Here is a 20,263-nt window from a genome sequence, read left to right as displayed (position 1 = left end):
GCTTGGACTGGAACCTGCTTCTGAATACACTCTGAGGAAACCGAGACGGGGCTACGCGTCCCTCTTCGGACTGGTGAGCGGAGAGCCTCGGGAGGTCTTTAGTCGGCAGCGCCGGAGTGCGCGGCGTCGCACGCGCGCGGAAGGAAAAAGCCGGCGCTCCTGGCGCCCGACGAACGCGAGAAGAAGAAGGCGACAGATGCCACACCGGAAAGGGCCAGCAGCTCTCCTGAGGGTTACAAAGAGCGCGATATTCCCGGGATCGACGAAAGAAGACACGTGGCCTGGTCGGCGACTGCCATCGTGCTGTCGGAAAGCACACGCCCTCCCGATATCTCGCAAATCGAGTGCGCGCGAACCGGGAAAACGGCGACAAGTTCCCTCTCTCGAGAAGCCGGAGCCCTCTTTGTGAATCTTCGGGATCTCGGGAAAGAACTGAAAATCTCAAGCTGCGCACGTGGGTTCGGCCTCGCGAAACACGAGAGAACTCCCCCCGAAGCCGGTGAACGCGAGGGCCGGCGTGTGGTTCCGGCGGTTCTGCGAACGCCCAAGCACCTGTGGACAGCATGCGGTGGAGAAATGGAATTCGAAGCTTTGTTTCTTCCGGAGCAAAGAACAGGCTCTCATCCGCTCGCCCCAGATACGGAGACACTCGAAAGAGAGAAGACAGCGGAGCTGCATGCAACGGAGGAACCCGCGGAAAGGAGAGCAGCGGACCAGAACGCGAGGCCGGTCGTTTCTGAGTCTGTGTGTAACCTCGAGAAAGACGCCAGAGATCTTCTGAACCTCCTGACAATTCTCTACTTCTTTAAGGCGATTTTCGCAAGTTGGCAGCGTTCGAACTCGAGAGATTCCTCGGCGTTCAACCGACATCAACTGAGAGGAGTCGAAAACCGGCAGACGCAACGAAAACAGAAGCCGCTCCGGAAGCCTTTCTCAAGTGATTGTCCAACGTGTTTCACACTTGCAGCCGTACTCTCGATTTTTTCGACGTTCCCGGAAACACACAGGAGACCGAGACGGAGCACTCCAGTGCGTTTCCAGCAGCGAAAAAGTGATATTCTTTGTGCACATCTGAGTGCTGGCGTTTGTATCCGGTGTCTACTACTGCAGTCACCAATTTCTCCACTGTCTCCGCTGTGTCGCCGCTTGCTGTTTCGCGGTTCGCGCAAACGAAGGTGTACGGTGTGTGCCCTTAAACTGGAATCGCGTGAATCTTTCTGCACGCTTCGCCGTCGGCAAGACCACGCACAAATCTTGGTTCCCCGCAACCTGCCAAGTCGCGAGCGGGTCAACGCCAGAGTCTCGAGGCCGTCCGTCTTTGGGGGTGCTTGCTTGCGCGTCTGCAGCCACGTGTGTCGCACTGGACGCTACTGTTTTCCCTTGCCTGTGCTGGAGGCGTCATCTCTTCCGCGTGCCATCAGCGATTGCTTCTGTTTGCGAGCTATGGAGGCCCCGGGCAGTCCTGGCAGCAATCCACGTCCACGTGACTCGCTGCATGCGGCTTTCTGTACGTCCCTGCAAAACTGGGGGCTCTGAAGATGCATCTTCCCCGTATCTCCAGCAGGCGCGCCGTCTCTTCCAGTCCCTGTCTCCCTGTGTCTCTCTGCGAGCGAAGCCGAAGCCGCGATGGTTGGAGATTCCCGCGAGTCGTCCGAGCACTCGCCGCGAGTCTGTCCCACTCGGCACCTGCTGGCGCCACATGCGCCACATGCGCTTCGCGAGGACTTTCTCCGCCTTAGTTGCGGCTGCGCGCTCCAGAGCACAGACTGCTCTGCCGTCCCCAGCGGAGACAGGCTGCCGCAAGACGAGGCTCCCGTCACTCCTTTGCCCGCGCGGTGGGAGAAGGTTCTTTGGCGCCGCCAGGCTTTCCCAGATAACTACGTCGACGAGAGCTTTCTCGACTCGCTCATCTGCAATGCTAACATGCGGGCGTACGTGTACGCGGACCTGTGCCGCGCAACCGCAGCCGTGACCCAGCACATCAGTCTCTTGGTGGCCTTCACCGTCGTCTACATCATGCTCGAGAAGAAGCGAATCTCTGTCGGTTCTCTGTTCGCCGTCGACCTCGCGCTTCTCTTTCTGGGGTTCGTCCTGCGCTTCCTCGCCGACGAGGCACTCCAGAGTAAGGCCTTCCTCCGCGCAGCGTGTGTCGCGTCGAGTCCGACTCGAGTCCTCACGGGACCCAAGACGGCGGGAGGCAACAGATATGTGCCAAGAAACGCTGCTGCGCGAGGGAGACACAGACAGTTGCCGGCACGTAGATGCAAAGCATTCCCGACGCAGGCGTGGCTCTTCCAGCGAACCTCGGCGAGGAAACGGCAGAGTCACCGTGCGGTGGACTCTTCCTCGTTTCCGGGACTGCGTGCGAAACCACAGGGGGTTTCACCGGTCGCCCTGTGGAGCAGAATCGAGTTGGGCACAAAAAAACTGGAACGTTCAGCGATGCAGATACATGTATCTATATATGTATGTATATATATATATATATATATATATACGCGTACAGTCTCACAGGCATACACGTGTGCACCTCATCGTTTTGTGTTGATTTACGGGAGAAGTGATCTCTTATGGGCTCGCTCACCTGGAGCGTTTGGTGTAAGTGTCGCTGCCGTCTTCCGACGCATGCGGCATCTGCAAGAAGCGAGAGCGAGGATCTGTGCCAGGCTGAAGACGGCCGCGGGTTGCGAGTCGGGCGCTCTGACCTCGCACGAGCCTTGCGTGTCGTCTCGCGGAAGAGAGAGGGACATGGGCTTCTTCGTCCGTTTTGCGATACGACTTTCCCGGCGAGCCGCACGCAGATCAGTCCCCTCGTGACGTTTTCTGTCTCTGTTTTCTGCGTAGGCACGTGGCGAGGGCTCTGGAGCAGTTTCGTCGGCATGGGGTGTCTTCGCGTAAGGGCCAACATGCGGAGGAAAGCGACTTCTTCAGTGCGCCAATGGTGCAAGGAGCCGCTGAACACCACTCTAAATGCACGTAACAGTATGGGCAGGACACGCACACTAGCACCTGGACGGTGGAAGCCGAGACATTAAGATCTGTAGTCCAACGCACAGTGTCTCCTCTTCAGAAAGAGTCTATGAATGCTCGTTTCGCTGAGATTATCACTACCAGTACGGTGGTACTGACCTCTAGCGTTTGATTCGTTTGCTCTCGTTGAGGGGCGAGTCCAGAGTGCTGGAGAGGAGCCGACGCGAGGAAGACAGACACGAAGGTCGTCTACGAACACAGCTAAGAATCATGTGTGAGGCTCAGGCATGTGGCGATAGAGCCAAGTCGAAGAAACGGGTGTTTCGTTGTCTTTTGCTTCAGATCCTGGCCCCCATCCTTCGAACGCTCACCCAAGCCTTCAGCGACGACACCGTCGTCTGTCTCTCAGTTGGTAGGACTTCACTTCGTTTCGAGAAGTTGCGAAGAAGTGGCCAAGTCCCGCTACATGCACGAGATTACAGATGAAAGGTGTGGAAACGTGGAGTTGTCCTGAGGAAAGAAGGCCAACGTACAAGCAGGTTGCGGGCCTTTAGGCATCTGTGTTGCCTGGACAAGTACCGTTGAGCGCTCAGGAATGCTCCGTTTGCTCTTTCCGAGGTACACAGTCTCGCACGCATTGTAGAAACAGGTGACGGTTTCCTCCGCGTACACACGGGGAAAAGCAGTCACGCCACGATCAGCCTGTTCGTCACTGTCTACATAAATTTGCATCATCTGCAGGAGAGACCAGAGATACTCCACATGCGCAATGAAGCTCCTCTCCTGCCTCGGAGTTTCGGTGCCTCCGTCGTCCTGAAGTAACACTGTCCGTCATACCCTTTGTTTCACCTTTGAAACCGCAGTTGTCCTCTCTCGGCTGCAAAACGTGTGCAAGTCATCTCACGCCCCTTCGTTAGAGTTTTCTCATCTTCTCTCTGCAGTGAGTCTCCTGGTCCACGTGGCGTTGACCGACTACTCCTACATCTACCGGTGAGCGCAAGACCAGCGGGTGGTCCTTTCTCGATGAAAGCGGCAACACGGTTTTGGAGAGGGGCGGAGACGCGGGACGGGAATTGTAGGGAAACAGACAAACCGAGACACATATCCCGTTTCGCAGTTTCACTGAAGATAAACTTGAGGCGTGCAGACAGACGAGGAGCGTCGTGTCGCACACACTGATGACTCCGGGAACCTTTGCCGTGCCGTTTGGAGGGTTTTGCGTCCTGAGAGAAGGAACAGCATCACCCGTTTTTGAGACCTGTGCATTTTTTCTTAGCCTCTATCGTTGTTTTGTACGTGTGCTTGCGTCTAAAACGCGGCTGTGGTGCATGCACGTCCCTCTTTTGAGGCTGTACGGTGTCCCGTGTGGTGCTGGCAAATGCATGCAGAAACCCCGGCAAAATCGATGAATCTCTGCAACGGGCGATGAGCATCAACGCCGCCCTGTTGGCCAACGTCGTGCTTGCCTCGCGGCTCTCCTCCTCAACAGAAGTGTTCGCGGTGTTAATCTTTGGAATTGAGTAAGCGACGGTCACTTCTCTGGAAGCCGCGTTGCTTTGCCGTATTCGTTTTCGCGTGTCACTGCTGACGCCGTCCTGAACAGGACCAGGCGCCGCGTAGGGAAAAAGTCTTGACGGACGGAGGCTCGCCTCGACGAAACCCCGCGGAGACCAGCAGCGCGCTGAAAATGCAACCGAAGGCTGCAGATTGTGGACGCCGCTAAGCGCCAAGGCACGCGGGAAGCCGTGTGTGCATGCAGACAGCAGACTCTTTTCACTGAAGGAGAAGCAGCGAACTGCCTTTCGGCGTTCAAATCGCTGCAAGGTGTAGACCCTCTTTTCGTGTCAGCTCCTGTGTGCAAAAGCCATGCGTCTGTGCCTGGCTCCCCACCTGCGACCTTTCTTCTCCACACCTGGTGATTTTGCCCTGGGGCGGACGAGAGTAATGCGGGAATCCGTGCATGCAGAGAAGGAAGGAGCGATGGAGTTGTTTACGGGCTGCAGAAGCGTGTTTGGCATTCAACAAGTGCGACGCAGTTTCCCCCCTCTGTTTTCTGTGTCTCCCCAGGATCTTCACCATCAGTCCCATGGCGAGGCGCATCCTGTGGGTAAGAGGGCCGTACCGAGTCATCTTAAGAGACATCGTGTGGGAGCAGAACGTTTGTAGGTGCTATCCTAAGTATAAATCACGCTTGAGCTACAGTAAAGACAACTGGAGCGCGATCGTTTACGTGTTTTTCAGCGACGAAGCGGTGCTCGCAGCTACGGAACTCACAGGGATTTTGCTCTCCGTGTGTGTGTGTGTGTGTGTCAACGCAGCAAAGATATCCATGGGCGTTCGTCCAGGTTCTCACGCCGACACTCGTTCTCTCCACTGCGCTTCTGCTGAGTCTAGAAGCCCCCGCTAGCATTGTACTCCTTTTTCTTTTCTCGTAAGTCCCAGTCGTCCGTGCTTGTGTCCTGTCGTTGGCGAGGTTCGTCGGACACCTTTCAGTCGCGGGTTCCTGCTAGCATTCGAGCACGCGTGTCAGAGTCTGTTCGTCTCGAGTGGCCAATCACTTGGCTTCGCGAACTTCTACAACCTCGCCGAAGGACGAGGCTTCGAGCGCCGGCGGCGCAGAGGATAACTGGGGCAAAGAGGCAAAAGCGCCGCAGCGTGACAGGGACAGCTCCCACTGCTTCCTTGTGACGTTCGACAGAGACGGACGCTGTCTCGGGCACAGTGGCGGCATCTTTGTTGCCCGCGCTAGTCGGTAGAAAGCAAGTATATGCGTACGGCCAGTCGAGTGTAGTTGCCCAGAGAAGCACACGGTGCAATGCTGCGGAGATCTTAGGAATGATAACACGGCTCGGCAGGGCGCAGTAGACACTCGTCGGCAGAGCCCGTTCGGAGAACAAGCGCCGCACCGTATGGTCTGGTTCGCCTTTCTCTGGGGCATGCAGGATTGTTTTTATCACGTTTGTCGGCCCCTACTGGCTGATCAGTTCGCAAAAGTACAAACAGTAAGTCAAGGGGATAACTGGAGATGAAATGTGTACTTGGGTGAAAGGAGGGTTCCCGAAGTTCGCGTGCCGCCGTGATGTGCTTCGGGTTTCACTGTCGACAAACCCTCCGAGAAACAGATTCAGCAACGTTTCTGTGGCGCAGCAGAAATGCGGGAACAGTTTGCGATGAGTCGCGACGCCGGTGACCGTTTTCACGGATAAAAGCAGCCTGCTAGTTCTGTGGAAGGAGACACTGCCATTGGATTCTGTTGCCTCTCCAAAGGATTGATATATTTTGATAGCGGTGCATGCGTGCCGTAGATCAGATGGAGAGGTGGCACTTTCAGCCACGGTATATTTTGTGGGGTATTTATGAGAAGTTCGTATGTGTGGAGTACGATGTTGCGACGCTTAGTACACGTCGTCGCGCGCTCCTCGTCAGGTGTAAATGCGTGCCGATGTGTTTGGTGTGGCTTACGTTCAGTGAGATCAAAGGCCCATGGGACGTAGCAGAGGTCCCAAACTACGCGTGATATCTCAAGGCGTACGTTGTTCGAGGAAATGGTTTGCTGGAACTGCCGCGGAAAATCACCTACCCGTTGAGATGTGCTCGTACGCGCTGGCCATTGCCCTTACGCGGATGGAGCAAGGATGCCTTTTCTGTTGATCAGGAGAATCGATTCGTTCAATTTTCGTTGAAGAATAATGAAGCCCTCAGTTGGATGGCTCGAGTTCTAAATTTTTGTTTCATTCCTCTTTGCACCGTCCCGCGCGTCGATACCGGCGTGACCGGCGCGCCCCCGGCTAGCTGGATATTGTTCGGCATTCATCCAGCCCATGTTTTTTTTCTACCCTGTGGAACCTCCTCCAGGGGAAACATGCTTAGAAGATGCGCATTTTGCCAATTGTTCGTTCGCCCATCTTTAAGTCAGTTAAAAACCTATAGGTCTGCATGCACGGTGAACGTCTGGGTACGTGTGGGCCCTGGAGGCGTTTCTCTCGGTGCATCTACAGTGCTCCTCTTGTTGACACTGCAGCGTTTCTTGTCAATAGCACTTTTTCATTTTCTCTGTACTTTATATTTTCGAAGCCGTCGGGCAGTTGGAGGGGTGCAAGAGATTGCCGAAGAGTGCGGATTACCGTGGCTTAGAGAGACGTTTTCGTTCCGCAGAGTGTTCGAACGTAAACAGGTATCCGACATTCTGCACAGAAGAAACATTTTGTGGAGGCCATTTAGCTAGGTAGATAACTGCGACATGATGGAAACAATCTGTGCTCCAGCGAGGGGCTGTCCCATGTCATTCAACAATTCTGGAATGCGCAAGATAACGTCGAAGTAGCCAGCAAGCTGTACGTTTCAATGGGCGCAAGCGACGCCTTTAGTGTGAAACCAATCCGTGCACGGGCACAAAGCCACCTTCGGTTCGGCTATTTTGTTACCAATATAAGATAGACGATGAGCTGCAGGCAGCATCAGGAAATCTCAGATTTAATGCGACATATGGTTGTGCTTTCTTTACTTGATGACGTTGCGGAGTCAGCGAATGAGGAATCAGGAGCGTAAATCTTTGTGTCCGAGTGGTGGTAGCCCGTGTGATGGTGAGGCAAGGCCTTTCTGCCACTACAAGTACCCAAACAAACAAGTCACGAATCAGAAAGTCACTCAGTGCTCGAGACTACAAGATGGTAATTTGGCGCGTAGTCGAATTGAAGACGGAGAGCAGAGCACATAACGACAAGGACCGATGGTACACTCTCCTCCGTAAGGATTTCAAAGACGTAGTTTGCTGGTCTTTCACGTCGCTGATCAGCCCGAGAAGCACATGAACGAATGCCACTGTCGGGGTTCCCACATTGGGTAGTGGGGTGAATTCGATATGGCTTTCAAAGCTGCCGGTTGGGCGACCTCCGGTTCCATCCAGAACTGAGATATGCCGCCCTAGTATTCCCCTAGGCCTACTCGGCATCCCCGCCCTGGTCTTCGACCAGTGTACGACCACGATGCAATCTCTGAGCATCCAAAAAGTGAAAACGCGAAAGAGCATCGCTAATTCCACGGCTTTATTTCGTTTCAGCAGCTCCCAGATCTTAAAAGTGCTTGGTGCCGTCAGATCTGTGCATGCACCGGTCCCATGAACCCGACTTTCCGCGGCTGCTGCGGGTCATTGTCCGCCTCTTTTGCCTTTGACGAGCTTCACCATTGAGGATCGCAGAACATCTCAACATTTGACTTGGTATTCACTTCAATTTCAGCCGATACGCAAGTGCCCAGCGGCAGGTTCGCCTTTCTGGTCTCGAAGACGCTCCCGCTGTCGAGTAGTGTATGCCGCCGTCTGTGGGGTCACAAAATTGGCCTAAATCTACAGGTGGGGAAGTTTGCAGATAGCGGTCGCTCGTTATAAGAGTTTGTGTAGGCTAGTAGCTTAACGGCGTCGGGTGGAAAAAGGCAGACTGCGATACATTGCGGGAGGGACATGCAACAGGTTCATCGGCCCCAGCTTTTCCCGGAAGGATTTGGAAACGCCCAGCCTTGACTGCATGCGCGGTCCGACGTCTGAGAGACGAGAGACGTTTCAGCGAGGAGAGCAACTGTGTGGGCAGAGAGAGGCGAGGCTACGCTGGCGCGTTGTGACCGCGGAAAGAAAGAGGGGAAGTGGGGACGCGTCGTAACGTTTTTGGAGAAGGCGGCTGCGCTGCGCCGATTTTTAAACGGAACATGTACGTTTTTCTGCGTTTTTTCTTCCCATCTTCACGCCCCTCTCCCCGATTTTCTGCTCCTTTGCCCACAAGGTAGCGAAGATGGTGAAGTACGCGAAGGAGCCGTCCAACGAAAACAAATGTGAGTTTCTCTCCTCCTCGTAATTGTCAACATGCACCGAAGAGGCGAGAGGCAGCATGGGAGCATGGGAAGTCGCCCTTTTTCAGCCAGCCCTTCTCCCGTTTGTTGTTTCCGACAGAGCCTCTCCGCCTCTTCAAGAAAACCTTCCCTCTTTTTAGCGTCGTGTGAGGCTGGCGCCTTCCCGAGATTGTTTATGTTCCGGGGCTGCGCCAGCTGTCGGCAGGGGGGCCATTCAATCCCGCCACATTTCTGTCTTCCGCGACGACTGCTTGTTGCATCAAACATGGGAAAAATACGGCTGCAAAAACCGGTGTTTCACATGTAGCAGCGTCTCTCGGGGGACGGGCCGAATAATCAGGCGAGGTCTTGCGTCCCGGCGGGGGCGGAATTTTGTTCGCCATGCAGACCAGAGGAATGGCGGGGAAAGTCACCGTTTCCTTCACGAATGTGGGATTTGCTACTCGATGCCGTCCCGTTCCATGGTTCACACACTCAGGTGTAAACATTTCGTCACTGTGTCTGCGGACATGCGGCCGCGCTGCTGTTGCCGTGATGAATGAGTGCCAGCCACTCTTTGGGCCGCGCGTGTGAGGAGGCAGAACCGAACCGGTATTCATGCCTGGCTTGTGGACAGTTTGTATCCTGGGCACTTCCACACGCACGTCCAGTGATCGAAGATCTCCGTATTTCGTAGCGGGTTTCCACGCATCATCCGGTGGCCGTGGCCGCGGGAATCACCAGACTGGGGTGTATGTACACTCTTCGGCGGTATTAACCGACTTGCAAGGAAAGCTATGACTGCCGGAGCAACTAGAATGCAGCCACTGGTGCAGTTCACGACCAGATGGTAGTCAAGTTTGTGCAAGTGGTGAATGCTCCGTTTGTTGTGTCTGTTGTTTTGCCCTTTTAGGCTGCAAGGCATTTGGCCAGGACCTGCGTGTCCATTTTAAGGTGAGCGAAATGCCAGAGTTGGCGGCAGATGTACACGAACACCTCACAAGGGGTGTCTGCGCTAACATCGGGCGCGTGTTGTTTAGGCTTTTGAAATGGATGGCCGTGAAAAATTCAAACTTTCACCTCTCAGTACAGCTCTTCCGAGAGTGGTACGGCAAGTAGTTTTCGGTCAACCGCCCAGCTGGTGAAGGACTCGGGCCCGCGCAGTGACAGGCCAACTGCAGGGTGAACCTCGTCTTCGTCGTTGCCTTCCTGGGTGTGTTGCCGTCTGCTGCTCCGTGGTGAACGAATGCGCTTTCCGCATCGTAGCAAACATTTCTTGTCAAGCACCAACTACGTTGGCCGCGGAGGCGATGTAGTTTCTTCCTGTTTTATGTCTGCGCCCGAATGGCCACCGTAACGTCATCGCACCGTCGCCTGTGTGTGGCTCTCTGTGCAGAACACGCACGCGACGGTCCAGGCCATTAAGAAGGACAAGAGAGGCAACCCGATGAAGCTTTCTGCTGCCAAGAAGTACCTCGAAGATGTTATGGAGAAGAAGAGGTGCATCCCGTTCAGAAAGTTCACCGGCTGCATTGGCCGCAAGGCTCAAGCGAAGGAGTTCAAGCACACCCAAGGACGTTGGCCAGTCAAGTCTTGCAAATTCGTCTTGGATTTGCTCAGAAATGCGGAGTCCAACGCTGAGGTGTGTAACTGCACTTGCGCTTCCACGCGCGCGGTCCTCACAGTTCGACGATGGAGAGGAAACGAAAGGGGGTTCACGTACCGATGGCACAGCGGAGAACACAGCTCGTGCGAGTGGAATTGAGTTCCGGTGCGGCGTTGCTCCCGCCGTTCCTTGCGAAGATCGGCGAAGCGAGAATTCCGTTTTCTTGCTTGGCTTGCTGGAGATGTGTGTGTCCGGGATCATCGTTGCGACCACCTCTGCGCGGGCCCCGTTCGCGTCCCGTTTTGGCGCTAGCCGCCGGCTGAGCTCGTCAGAACCAGTCGAGCACTTCCCTGGTCTTACGTTGCAAATGTGTCTTGATGGTTCGCAACGCATCCCCTTCTTGTTCTGTTTTTCGCAGATGAAGAATCTCGACGTGGACAACCTGGTGATTGAGCACATCCAAGTCAACCGTGCACCGAAAGGCCGCCGCAGGACCTACCGCGCTCACGGTCGCATCAACCCGTACATGTCCCAGCCGTGCCACATTGAAGTGATCCTGCGAGAACAAGAGCAGCCCGTCGAGAAGCCGTCCGTCGAGGGCGTGAAGGCCAAGACCGTTCGCCTCACAAAGAAGGCGCTGGCACGCAGCCGTCTGAGAGTGGGAGGCGGCAGCAACTAAGCGTCACCCGCAAAGTCACGTAAGAGGAGAAGCACCTTCGTGGATCGTACGCGTGCGGCATTTAAACCCGCGTCGCGGAAACTCAAGGGGCGACTTCGACAAAGGGGAACGAGAGGGCGTGTATGCGCTTCGATTCTCAGTGACGGCGTGTGGCGTCGAGGGGGATGGTCAACTGGGGGAGAAAGTCTGTTGTCTCCGCTCCACTGTGGTGTGAAGGAGACTTTCTGAGGCGGCATGAACGGACGCTTGCAAGAGTGAACAAATAGTCCTGTCTCTTAAAGTACGTTAAAACACTAACGCACCCAGTTGCGCAATCTCTTCGCCACCACCCCACCGGACTCTTAAGACTCCAGAATTGCTCATGCACCCGGAACCGCAACTACTAGGACGCAACGCTTTTGCGCCGCACCAGCACCTCATTCTGGACCGTGAGACCAGATGTTTCGTGCTCTGTGGCAAGGCAGTTCTGTTTCACGGCCATTGTTAGACACGACTTTTGCCCCAATAGTTTTGGGTGTACAGCTGGAAAATCATTTTCAGAGGCGGCACTTAGCCGAGAAACCGGGTACTTCGACAGAATGTAGATATAAAATTGTAAATGGCTCCGAGAGTATCTTACATAATGTATTTTCGCGTTTGCTCAAAGTTATACAGTTTATTGGCGAGAATGTAACCAGCGATCTATAAATACTCTCCCACGCGCAGCACAGAGGGGAAAACATGAGCTTTCCTGTCCTTCAAGTATTAAGCCTCCTGAAACACAAATAAGAAATGAGATATTCATATGGCAGGTAGTTTGTTCGGAAGCACGCGTATTTCGCACGGTGGGGCCTCTTGCGAAGCAGAGACGACCCCGACCCTCTCCGTCCAGCTTTACGTTCAACTAGAATACATTGACAACTGATGACAGGAGAGATAGACTGATCCACCGAAACAAAGGGACCGTTGTCTTTTTCCCCAGGTCTTGTAATAAACGTCTCTTCGGCGATGGATCCTGTCATAGCCAGTTCATCAGTGTCTGTCGTCTAACCAGCGCGAAGGATCAAGCACGAAAGAAAGCTGTTCTATCGCTTGCTTCTTCGTACGCGTGTGGTGATAAGCGATGTAGCTCCATGTCGAGCAGGTCGTGTAACCCTCAGTCCCTCGTGAGGTATTTCCGTGTGGAGTGCTAAGAAGGAAATCCTTCCACGACAGTTTTTGTCGACTTCCCGCCCGTATCGTCAGGCGAATGCGATTCAGTTTCCGTCCATTCGGGCAAATCCGCTGGTCACTGGTTCGCTGCCTCGTGCCTAACAACCGGTTACTTTGCACGGCGGCGTTGTGCTCCAAACATGGTTCCGGTAAACGGAGACATCCAAGATCTTAACGAGTAGTCCAACTCGTAGTAGACCCCCTCACAGAAAAAAAGCCGAGAACCAATTTCAGTTATGCAATGCTGATCATTCTACCTTCCAGCTCGTGCAGTTATCTTCGGGGTTCCCGTTACGCAGGCGCGCGGCAGCTGTAGACACCGTGCTGCCCAGCGTTTCCTTTTACATGCAACATGGGTAGTGCCTGCAAAGAGAAGACTTTACCGAAGGCTGACCACAAAAAACAAAATGCCAACTGAGAAGGTGCTTCTTTTAGTCACAGACTGCTGCTGATGGACGCTCCCCCGTGTGTGTCCTTTCTAGTCGTCTCCGAGTAACTGGAAAAAAAATGAAATACGGGTCTCGTACACCGCATGCACAACAACGGTTCCCTTTCTGCTCCGCCGTCTCAGGGCTTACGCGAACTCACGGAGGTCGAGCACTCTTCCTTCATCGTGAGTTTGCAGCGCTTTAATTGAGCATAAACAGATTGTTTTGTGTTTGGAACTGAACGATTACGACCGGCCTCAAAAGTGGGGCAATGGCCTTTTGAGCTCACCAGTCATCGCATTGCCTTCGGAACAAAAAAAACACGATTGGGGGTCCCACGGATCTTATATCCGCAATACACGGGGGAACCGACGAAGCAACGCAATTTGCAGAATTACTAGGAAAAACGATTTCGAATGTTTGTTTCACTCCACTGTAGAAAAGCGTTTAGTTGTCGCTTTCCCATATATATATATATATATATATATGGGGCGCAACACAGAAGCCGCATGACCACAGACGTACTTACGTATATATACGTATATGCACGTGGCCTGATCACTTCTGTCTCATCGGCTGATGCGATCAAGCATCATGCGTTGTTCAGCAATTGCCTCATTCAGCTTGTCTGCGTCTTCAGGGAAAACCAAGCCTCGCTCTACTTCTTCGTCTAGCACCTGCGTTGCAGCACATAAAACGACTCCAGCACATTATGGTCCATCTGGACAAAAAGCGTACCAACCTCCGCCGGGTTATCTGGGCGTGTGTGGCTCACTACTTGGAAGGATGTGGCGGCAGTAGACACAGCTGTGCAAATTAGGCAGTGGTTGACCGATTTCGGAACGGGGTGCGTGGCGATGTTCCTGCATGCGCCTGCCTCCTTGCAGAGAGATAGTAGACCGGGGTTCAGCAGGAGCAAGGGCGTGCCCAATGCGTCGGTCATTGTGCAGTTGTCGAATTCACGAAGCGTACCTTTTGTTTCGCGTTCAGAAGCATATGTGCAGCGATAATCACCAGACACTGGGAGAATGCGACTGGGAATGTGTTTCGCAGTTTCTCCAACAGTTCCTTCGCGGATGTGACAACGTCGTCTGAGGGGATCCTGCGGGGACAGAACATGTCGTCAGTGATACGAAACAGGCACAGCAACCTTCAGCGAACTCGCAGTTGCCTCTCCGCTGTGTCACATGTGAGGGATTTTGCTTTATCGGCACCATCGCACGTCGCGCTGTCTCCTCCCAGGCCGCGCCGAGGAAAGTGTAACAGAGCACAGACCACGGCTTGGTTGGTCGAGACCTAAGGTACGTCGGTGTCATTTCGAGTGTCTCCGTGTGTGTTCGTGCTTCGAAGTCACAAAAGCTTATATATATGCGTAGGGAGAGAAACGCACGCTAACACATACATACATGTATTTACATGCATATATATATATATACACATGTCCATATGTATGTACACTTATCCTGGATGCACGGGACCTACAGCGCCGCCTGGCTAATGAGCTCTTCCATTTCTTTGCGGTTGGACTGGTTCACGAACTCGTGGGCCTCGACCACGGCGTACAGCGTCTCGATGATCGTGATCAAGTAGGACTTGAGCAGGTCGAAGGCGTCGCAAGGCATCGCATTTAGACACTTCCACAACCCGTACCGCGTCCTCAGGGAAGCCAGAAGAACTTCCCATTCAAAGGAAAAGACGTTCTTGTTATGCGCGCTCTTCCGGAATTTCTTGTCCGTCTAAAAAGAGACACAGAGCGAGCTCCAGGGCGATGATGCCACGTACTGAAGCTGAATGCCATCTGGTATCCTCGCTCCTGGAGTCCACGACAGCGAAGCTCAGTCAACGGGTACGGGTCACATTTGAGGCGATCCGACGCCAAACGGAACCAGACTAAAGTAGCAGCATCATCTGAAGAGTCGGCACTTGGGCAGAGCTTCTCCAGTAGGGAGTTTCATCTTGGAGCATTCACGCAAGCAAACCTCGCACTGAGGCTTTTTCTGACGAGGACGCATCTGGGTCGAAAGCCCTCTGAGGCCTAATCCTTTGCGTGTTTCTTGGCGCGTCTCTCGCATGCTCCTGATCGTGAGGCTCACGGGAAGCCGAGAGCCGACAAAGAACGTCGACCGCGTTTTCGGACAGAATGCGCCCCATCAAGACAAGAGTTGGCCTTTCCACTTACTGTTGCACCACGCAGCTGGGCGTCGAGATGAGAGTGGCATTTGTCGACAGTCGACGTGAGAAGCAAGCATGCAGTTCCGCCAATGTTTGACCGTTTGTACATGCCTGAGTAAAACTGTTGGCCCACACCAAGGACACCACCAGTGCGTCCTGAGACAACTTTTATCGAAAACAGATTGGACAAAAAGGAATCTGCTATCCGGGGGCCAGCGCAGCCACGCACGCAACTACTCTTTGTGGTCTCGCGAGACAAGGGGAGAAGCCACAGGAGTGACTCCAAACCAACACACTGCAGCTTCAGATTCGACTGCCCATGACTGAACATCTAGGTGGAGTGGCGTTTGCTGCACGGACGACTCGGACTGACAAACCATTTCCTCCCCGTAACACAGGAAACCTGTGGAAACCCTCTTCATTCAGGAAAACGCGGACAACAGAAGAACAGCGCTTTTCATCCATGTATATGCGGAGACAAGATGTATCTGGTCTCTTGAATAGTAGCAAAACGCTCGTTTCTTTGCTTATTCCTGCACGCCAAGAAAATCGCCTTCTCTCGAGTAACCTTGTCGACTCACTTCTCTCATGGCACTGAACATGATATGAAGAACATGAACCTCCTTCTCAAGCTGCCCCGCCTCCTTGTCCACCAAAGTGACTTCCTCCGAGTTCGGTGCGTCTTCGCGAGACTCTGGGTGAGACTTCAGGCGGCTGGTCAACTGCTTCACGTTCTTGATCGTCGAGGCGAGTCCGTGAGTCCAGTCACCGAGTTGTCTGGACAGCGCAGTCAAAAGACACATTGCACGCAAGCAATCGCAGCCACGCACTTTTCGCGGGTGAAGAACTGGAAGTCACGTGCAAAAACCCGGCTCGTCTTGCGAATAGCCGCCGCTTCGCCGCGCAGCGCCTCCCATGCTCCCCATCCGGGATTCGACTGAAAGCTGCGGGGAGTGCGAGCGCTCTTCCAGGAACGGCCCGAGAGGCCGAACGCTCCGACTTACGAGGGGACTCCGAAATCCTTCGACTCGAGTTTCGACATTCCCGTAAATTCAGCGTGGACATTCCAGTTGGTGCACGACGGAGCGTTTCGAAGAACTTCTCTGAACGATTTGGTTGGAATTCGAAGGTTTCCATTCACATCCAGATGCCCCTTGGAAAATTGCGGGAGTGCCTCGTTCGCAGCCTGAACCACGTCTGAACGGAGCGCGGGTAAGACATGCACACACACACACACACAGAGGAAGCAACATCGGACTGCGTCGCCCTGTGCAACGTTCAACAGTCGCTGCCACGCGCGGGAGGCTTTTCAGCGCGTTCCTTGGTGCATCTCCGGAGCCTCAAAAGGCAACAGGAAAAAGACTGGCGCCTCTCAAAATCTAGCTGCTTCACTGCGTTTCGGTTAAGCGCGTGGCACCCCCCCCCCTCCAGAGCACCTGTACTCCGCGCTGGTCTCTGGAGACTCTTAAGCCGTCCGCGCACCTGTCCCTCTGAACAGCCAGTAGTCCTTCAGTTCGTTTTTCTTGCGGTTGAACGCGACGTCAATCGAAGACAAAACAGAATCCAGATACTCGCGGCGGTACTTGGAGACGGGATACAACCGCAGACGCGTGTAGGCTAGCTCGGCGGTTGTCCCGTTTATGAGAAGTGTGAAAATGACGGTGCCTGCCACGCAGATTCCGACGTGCTCGCGCAGCGTCGGCGAGATGAGAGGATCTGCCTCGACAACAAGGCCCAAGGCGAGACAGATAACGCCGCGCAGGCCGCCGTACGAGATGATAAAGCACTCCTTCCAGCTGAAAGGCGAAACAACGCACGCAAGGGATTGCCGAGTAAATGAGACAGAAGCGTGAAAACCCAGATGGCGGCTCGGACACCAGATCGAGATCTACTGAGTGGCCTCCAGAAAGTCGCTGGAAGGTAAAAGGCACCTGACTGGCAGGCAAAGGCTGCGTAGAAGCACGAGCCCCTGCGGGAGGCAAAACCAACCGCATCGAGTCGGCGCCTTGCGCAGGAGTTTGTTCTGCTGTCGTAGCACAGGGAGCTCAACTGCCTGGCTTCCGTCCCACACTCGTTCCCTCCTGCTGGGTCCGTCCACCGCTGCTGCGTGGAGCAAACGGAAGGCGGGTTTTTGTGTCTCGCTTCCGCCCCAGGCATGCAACTATCCCTTATGGCACGCGCCGCAGACGAACCTTAGGGGCAGTCCCATCCAGCCGATGACGGGCCAGGAACCGAAGACGACGGCAAATCGAGCCACCTGGAGCACGAGGAAGAGCAGGAGGAGCTCGACCCACTCTTGCCAGGTGTCGGCGTACTGAATGAGGAGCCGCGAGGCGATGACTCCCCCACACACGAAGATTGCCTAAAGAGCGAAAAAGGAGGAACCAGCCGAGGGAAGCGCGTTTGGTCCGGACTCTCTCCGTTTAGGGCTTTGCACGTGAACCCCCCCACACCTGGCAACAGTGACCTTGTCGCGGTTCGAGCGACGTTGCCTTGCTCAAGGGCGCGGCAGTGTTTAAAACAGTAGGTCACCGCTTCCCCCTCGGACAAGAAACCCGGTGGATACCGAGCCGATGTGCGCTCACGCAGAGGTACCGGGGCACATGCGCCGAGAGCGGGCATCGCGGGGGGGGGGGGGGGGGAGTCGCTCCTCGTCGCAGAGGCTTGCGCCGGTTCTTACTTGGACAGATAGCGTCGCGAGGAGCTCCACGGACTCATGGTGGAGCTTTTGAATGGATCTCTGCAGAGCCGTCGAACCCTTGGCTGCCATAAAAATCCCGAGTGTGACGACAGCTAGGACGCCGCTGACGTGGAGGAAGTGGTCCGCTGTGAAGAAGACCGTGAAAACCGCTGCGATGGTTCCCGTTACTTGGACGATCTGGAACTCACGAACTGTCAAGAGCCAGAGATAAAGAACAATTGCTATCGCTAGACCGTACCCAAGAGCCCCGAAGGAAAGCTGGCTGAAGAGGACGACCGAAGACCAGACTCCTGAGTAGGTTCCAATCACAATTGAGCTGAAGGCAGCCGATACCACAAAACCAGGCACCCGCGCACAGTAAAACGCAAGCACTCCGCTAGCTGCTGGAAGGCGAAGCTGGGTAACCACGCTAGCCAAGGAAGAGCGGCAGGCGGCCGTCTGCGCCGGTGAAAGGGAAGGCTTTGCATGTTTGTACCAGGAGGCTTCAGAACGGAAACCGTGGAGACAGAGAGAGAAACAGCAGGCATGGGGCGAAGGGATGACGGACAGGGTCTCTTTTCTGAAAAACAGTTTGACCTATTGCCTATGGACACAGAGGACTGAAGAAGCAGAATGCACGCGGTAGCCAGTTTTCCGGCAGGCCTTTGCAACGGCCATTGTCTCAAGGCCGTGCATCGACTCGCAGCTCGGAGAGAGTGCACAGGCCCGATACGCCCTCGTCCAAGTGTCATGCCGATGCCAAGTTGGAGTTTATCGAGGTTGACTCGGATAGCACTGGAAGGCGCGACATGACCGGCACCGATGGCCATCGCGGTGATCTCTGTGGCGTCTCCAAGCAATTAAAATCGACGGCGACCACGGCCATGGGCACACCAAACGAAGCACCAGTCACCGCCTGGTGAATCCCTTCTGTGTGTACGAGACACAGAAAGTATTTGTACTGTGCCAGTATACTATGAAGCGGTAATTCTTCGATTCCTTCTCGTGGTCGGAGAGGCGACTCAAGCGCCAGGCGACCTCGACAGTGTGTGCTCACCGAAAGACCTCAAAGAAGACGACGGCCGACCCATCATTCAAAAGAGACTCTCCGTCGATGAGAGACGAAAGCTTTTCAGGGGCGCCGAGAGCACGGAGGCACGCAATGACCGCAACAGGATCCGTGGCAGAGACGATGGATGCAGTCATAAGAGCCGCTGGCCAGTCGTAGACGCGCGAAACCCCGTATCGAAGAAAGACTCCAACAAGGATGATATTCACTGCAACCTGCACAGCGGCACCCCACAAGGCAGTTCGAAAACGCGCTTGTCGCTTCCTTGCAACTACGAACTGGCCATCAAGTGCCGGTTTCGCAGGGACGAAGAACCAGGGTGTACGAAGGGGAAGCAACTGACAAGCCTCTGAAAGGGATCCTGATGGGTGAATGCGCGCGATCTGATACAGAAGAAGCTCCAGAAAAACACCGGGCGTGGCCCTACGATCAGAAGAGGGACTGACCCCAGGGATCGCCAGAAGCAAACTGGAGGGTAAGACTTGCTTGAACATGTGGTAATTGACGAAAGCCGAGCTTTCGTAAAGGCACATGGGGAGGAGCGCGAAGAAGATCAGGTACGGGTCTACATTGCCGATGAGAAGTACGCCCTGAAGAAGCACACGGTTTTGCATCCATTCCAAAAGCGGCTGCAACGACATGCCTGAGAACAGGAAAAACCCCAGCGTGGCCGGTTACCATGACCGTTGAGTGGAATGAGAGAGCCAAAATGGGTTCCACCATCAGGGCACACGGATCCATTCATTCGATATACACAGGAAGATGCAGCTCGGATGAACGCGCGCGCCTCCTGCTACATCTTTGTTCCTGTGGGGAGAGCACACGATGGGACGTGCCTAAGAAACAGGGGCGCGAATGTTCAAAGCTCAAGACATACACCAGGATAGGACTTAACCCTCCATACACCTACGGCATCGAAGGCATTTTCGACCGAAAAGCGACACACTTTCCTGCCTCTACTGCACCGCAAGCTTTCGTGGACTTTTTTGTGACCGAACCGCGACGCTGTTAAAAAGCCGAGATCTCGAGCAAGTTTTTTGACACCGAGACTCTCTCGAATCGAAATGCCTCAAAACTGTGTACGGTTCTTCTACAGGCATTAGAATCGAACTGAAACCAAGTGAACGGTGGTAAGAACACGTTATCAGCACAGTGCTCACCAGCCAGGAAAAGAACAACCGTTAGCGGAGGTCTGAACTTCGGAAGGAGACCAATGAGACCCGCGAGAATGGCCGAGAGGAGGTAGATGAAGGAAATACTGGCAATGATCATCACGATTGCGTGCTCGTGCAGGTGCTCGGCGGCCGCAGTTGCGTGCGGCACTGCGTCGATGAGCTCCCCCGTGGGAGCCAAGGGAACGCCTAAACTCATGGTTTCAGGACGTTTCTAAAGACCCGAGAAACAGGTTGTTTTCCACACTTGCGACTTCACCACAAAAGACAAGTGCTTTTGGAAAGGTGCATACACCTCTCCTAAGGGAAGCTAGGAAACCGACCTACAGCCATCCAGCGGGGGAGCGGCCGCATTTAGTCTAGATCTAGGCCTTCGCCCTCCCGGAGAGACTGTTACTTGCGTCTCGAGGTCGCAAAAACACTTCTTCAACAAGGGATACGCAAAGGAAGTAATAGAGACTGTTCAGGACTGTTCC

The 20,263-nt window shown here is 54.4% G+C and overlaps 3 protein-coding genes across 3 annotated transcripts; 2 read left to right on the top strand and 1 right to left on the bottom strand.

Annotated features, from left to right (window-relative positions):
* Positions 1–1,626: 1,626 nt before the first annotated feature.
* On the top strand, positions 1,627–6,487 carry NCLIV_009460 (putative phosphatidylinositol N-acetylglucosaminyltransferase subunit; the record flags this gene model as incomplete). Its single annotated transcript, XM_003880460.1, has 9 exons — positions 1,627–2,122; positions 2,845–2,894; positions 3,313–3,382; positions 3,912–3,960; positions 4,359–4,490; positions 5,038–5,077; positions 5,289–5,401; positions 5,913–5,972; positions 6,439–6,487. 9 exons carry the CDS (start codon positions 1,627–1,629, stop codon positions 6,485–6,487), a joined length of 1,059 nt encoding a protein of 352 aa, XP_003880509.1.
* A 2,266-nt stretch (positions 6,488–8,753) lies between these two features.
* NCLIV_009450 (60s ribosomal protein L17, related) lies at positions 8,754–11,075 on the top strand (the record flags this gene model as incomplete). The annotated part of the gene is made up of 4 exons (XM_003880459.1): positions 8,754–8,793; positions 9,704–9,744; positions 10,187–10,432; positions 10,815–11,075. 4 exons carry the CDS (start codon positions 8,754–8,756, stop codon positions 11,073–11,075), a joined length of 588 nt encoding a protein of 195 aa, XP_003880508.1.
* Positions 11,076–13,263: 2,188 nt separating this feature from the next.
* On the bottom strand, positions 13,264–19,986 carry NCLIV_009440 (uncharacterized protein; the record flags this gene model as incomplete). The annotated part of the gene is made up of 12 exons (XM_003880458.1): positions 13,264–13,371; positions 13,667–13,796; positions 14,177–14,430; positions 14,874–14,987; positions 15,448–15,643; positions 15,871–16,063; positions 16,349–16,662; positions 17,059–17,228; positions 17,547–17,883; positions 18,604–18,830; positions 19,062–19,258; positions 19,776–19,986. The coding sequence occupies 12 exons, from the start codon at positions 19,984–19,986 to the stop codon at positions 13,264–13,266; spliced, it is 2,451 nt and encodes an 816-aa protein (XP_003880507.1).
* Between the last annotated feature and the right edge of the window lie 277 nt (positions 19,987–20,263).

This window comes from Neospora caninum, chromosome III (genome assembly GCF_000208865.1).
Source record: "Neospora caninum Liverpool complete genome, chromosome III".
NCBI lineage: Eukaryota > Apicomplexa > Conoidasida > Eucoccidiorida > Sarcocystidae > Neospora > Neospora caninum.
Note: the sequence above shows the minus strand (reverse complement) of the source record. Positions and strands in the feature narration are given on the sequence as shown.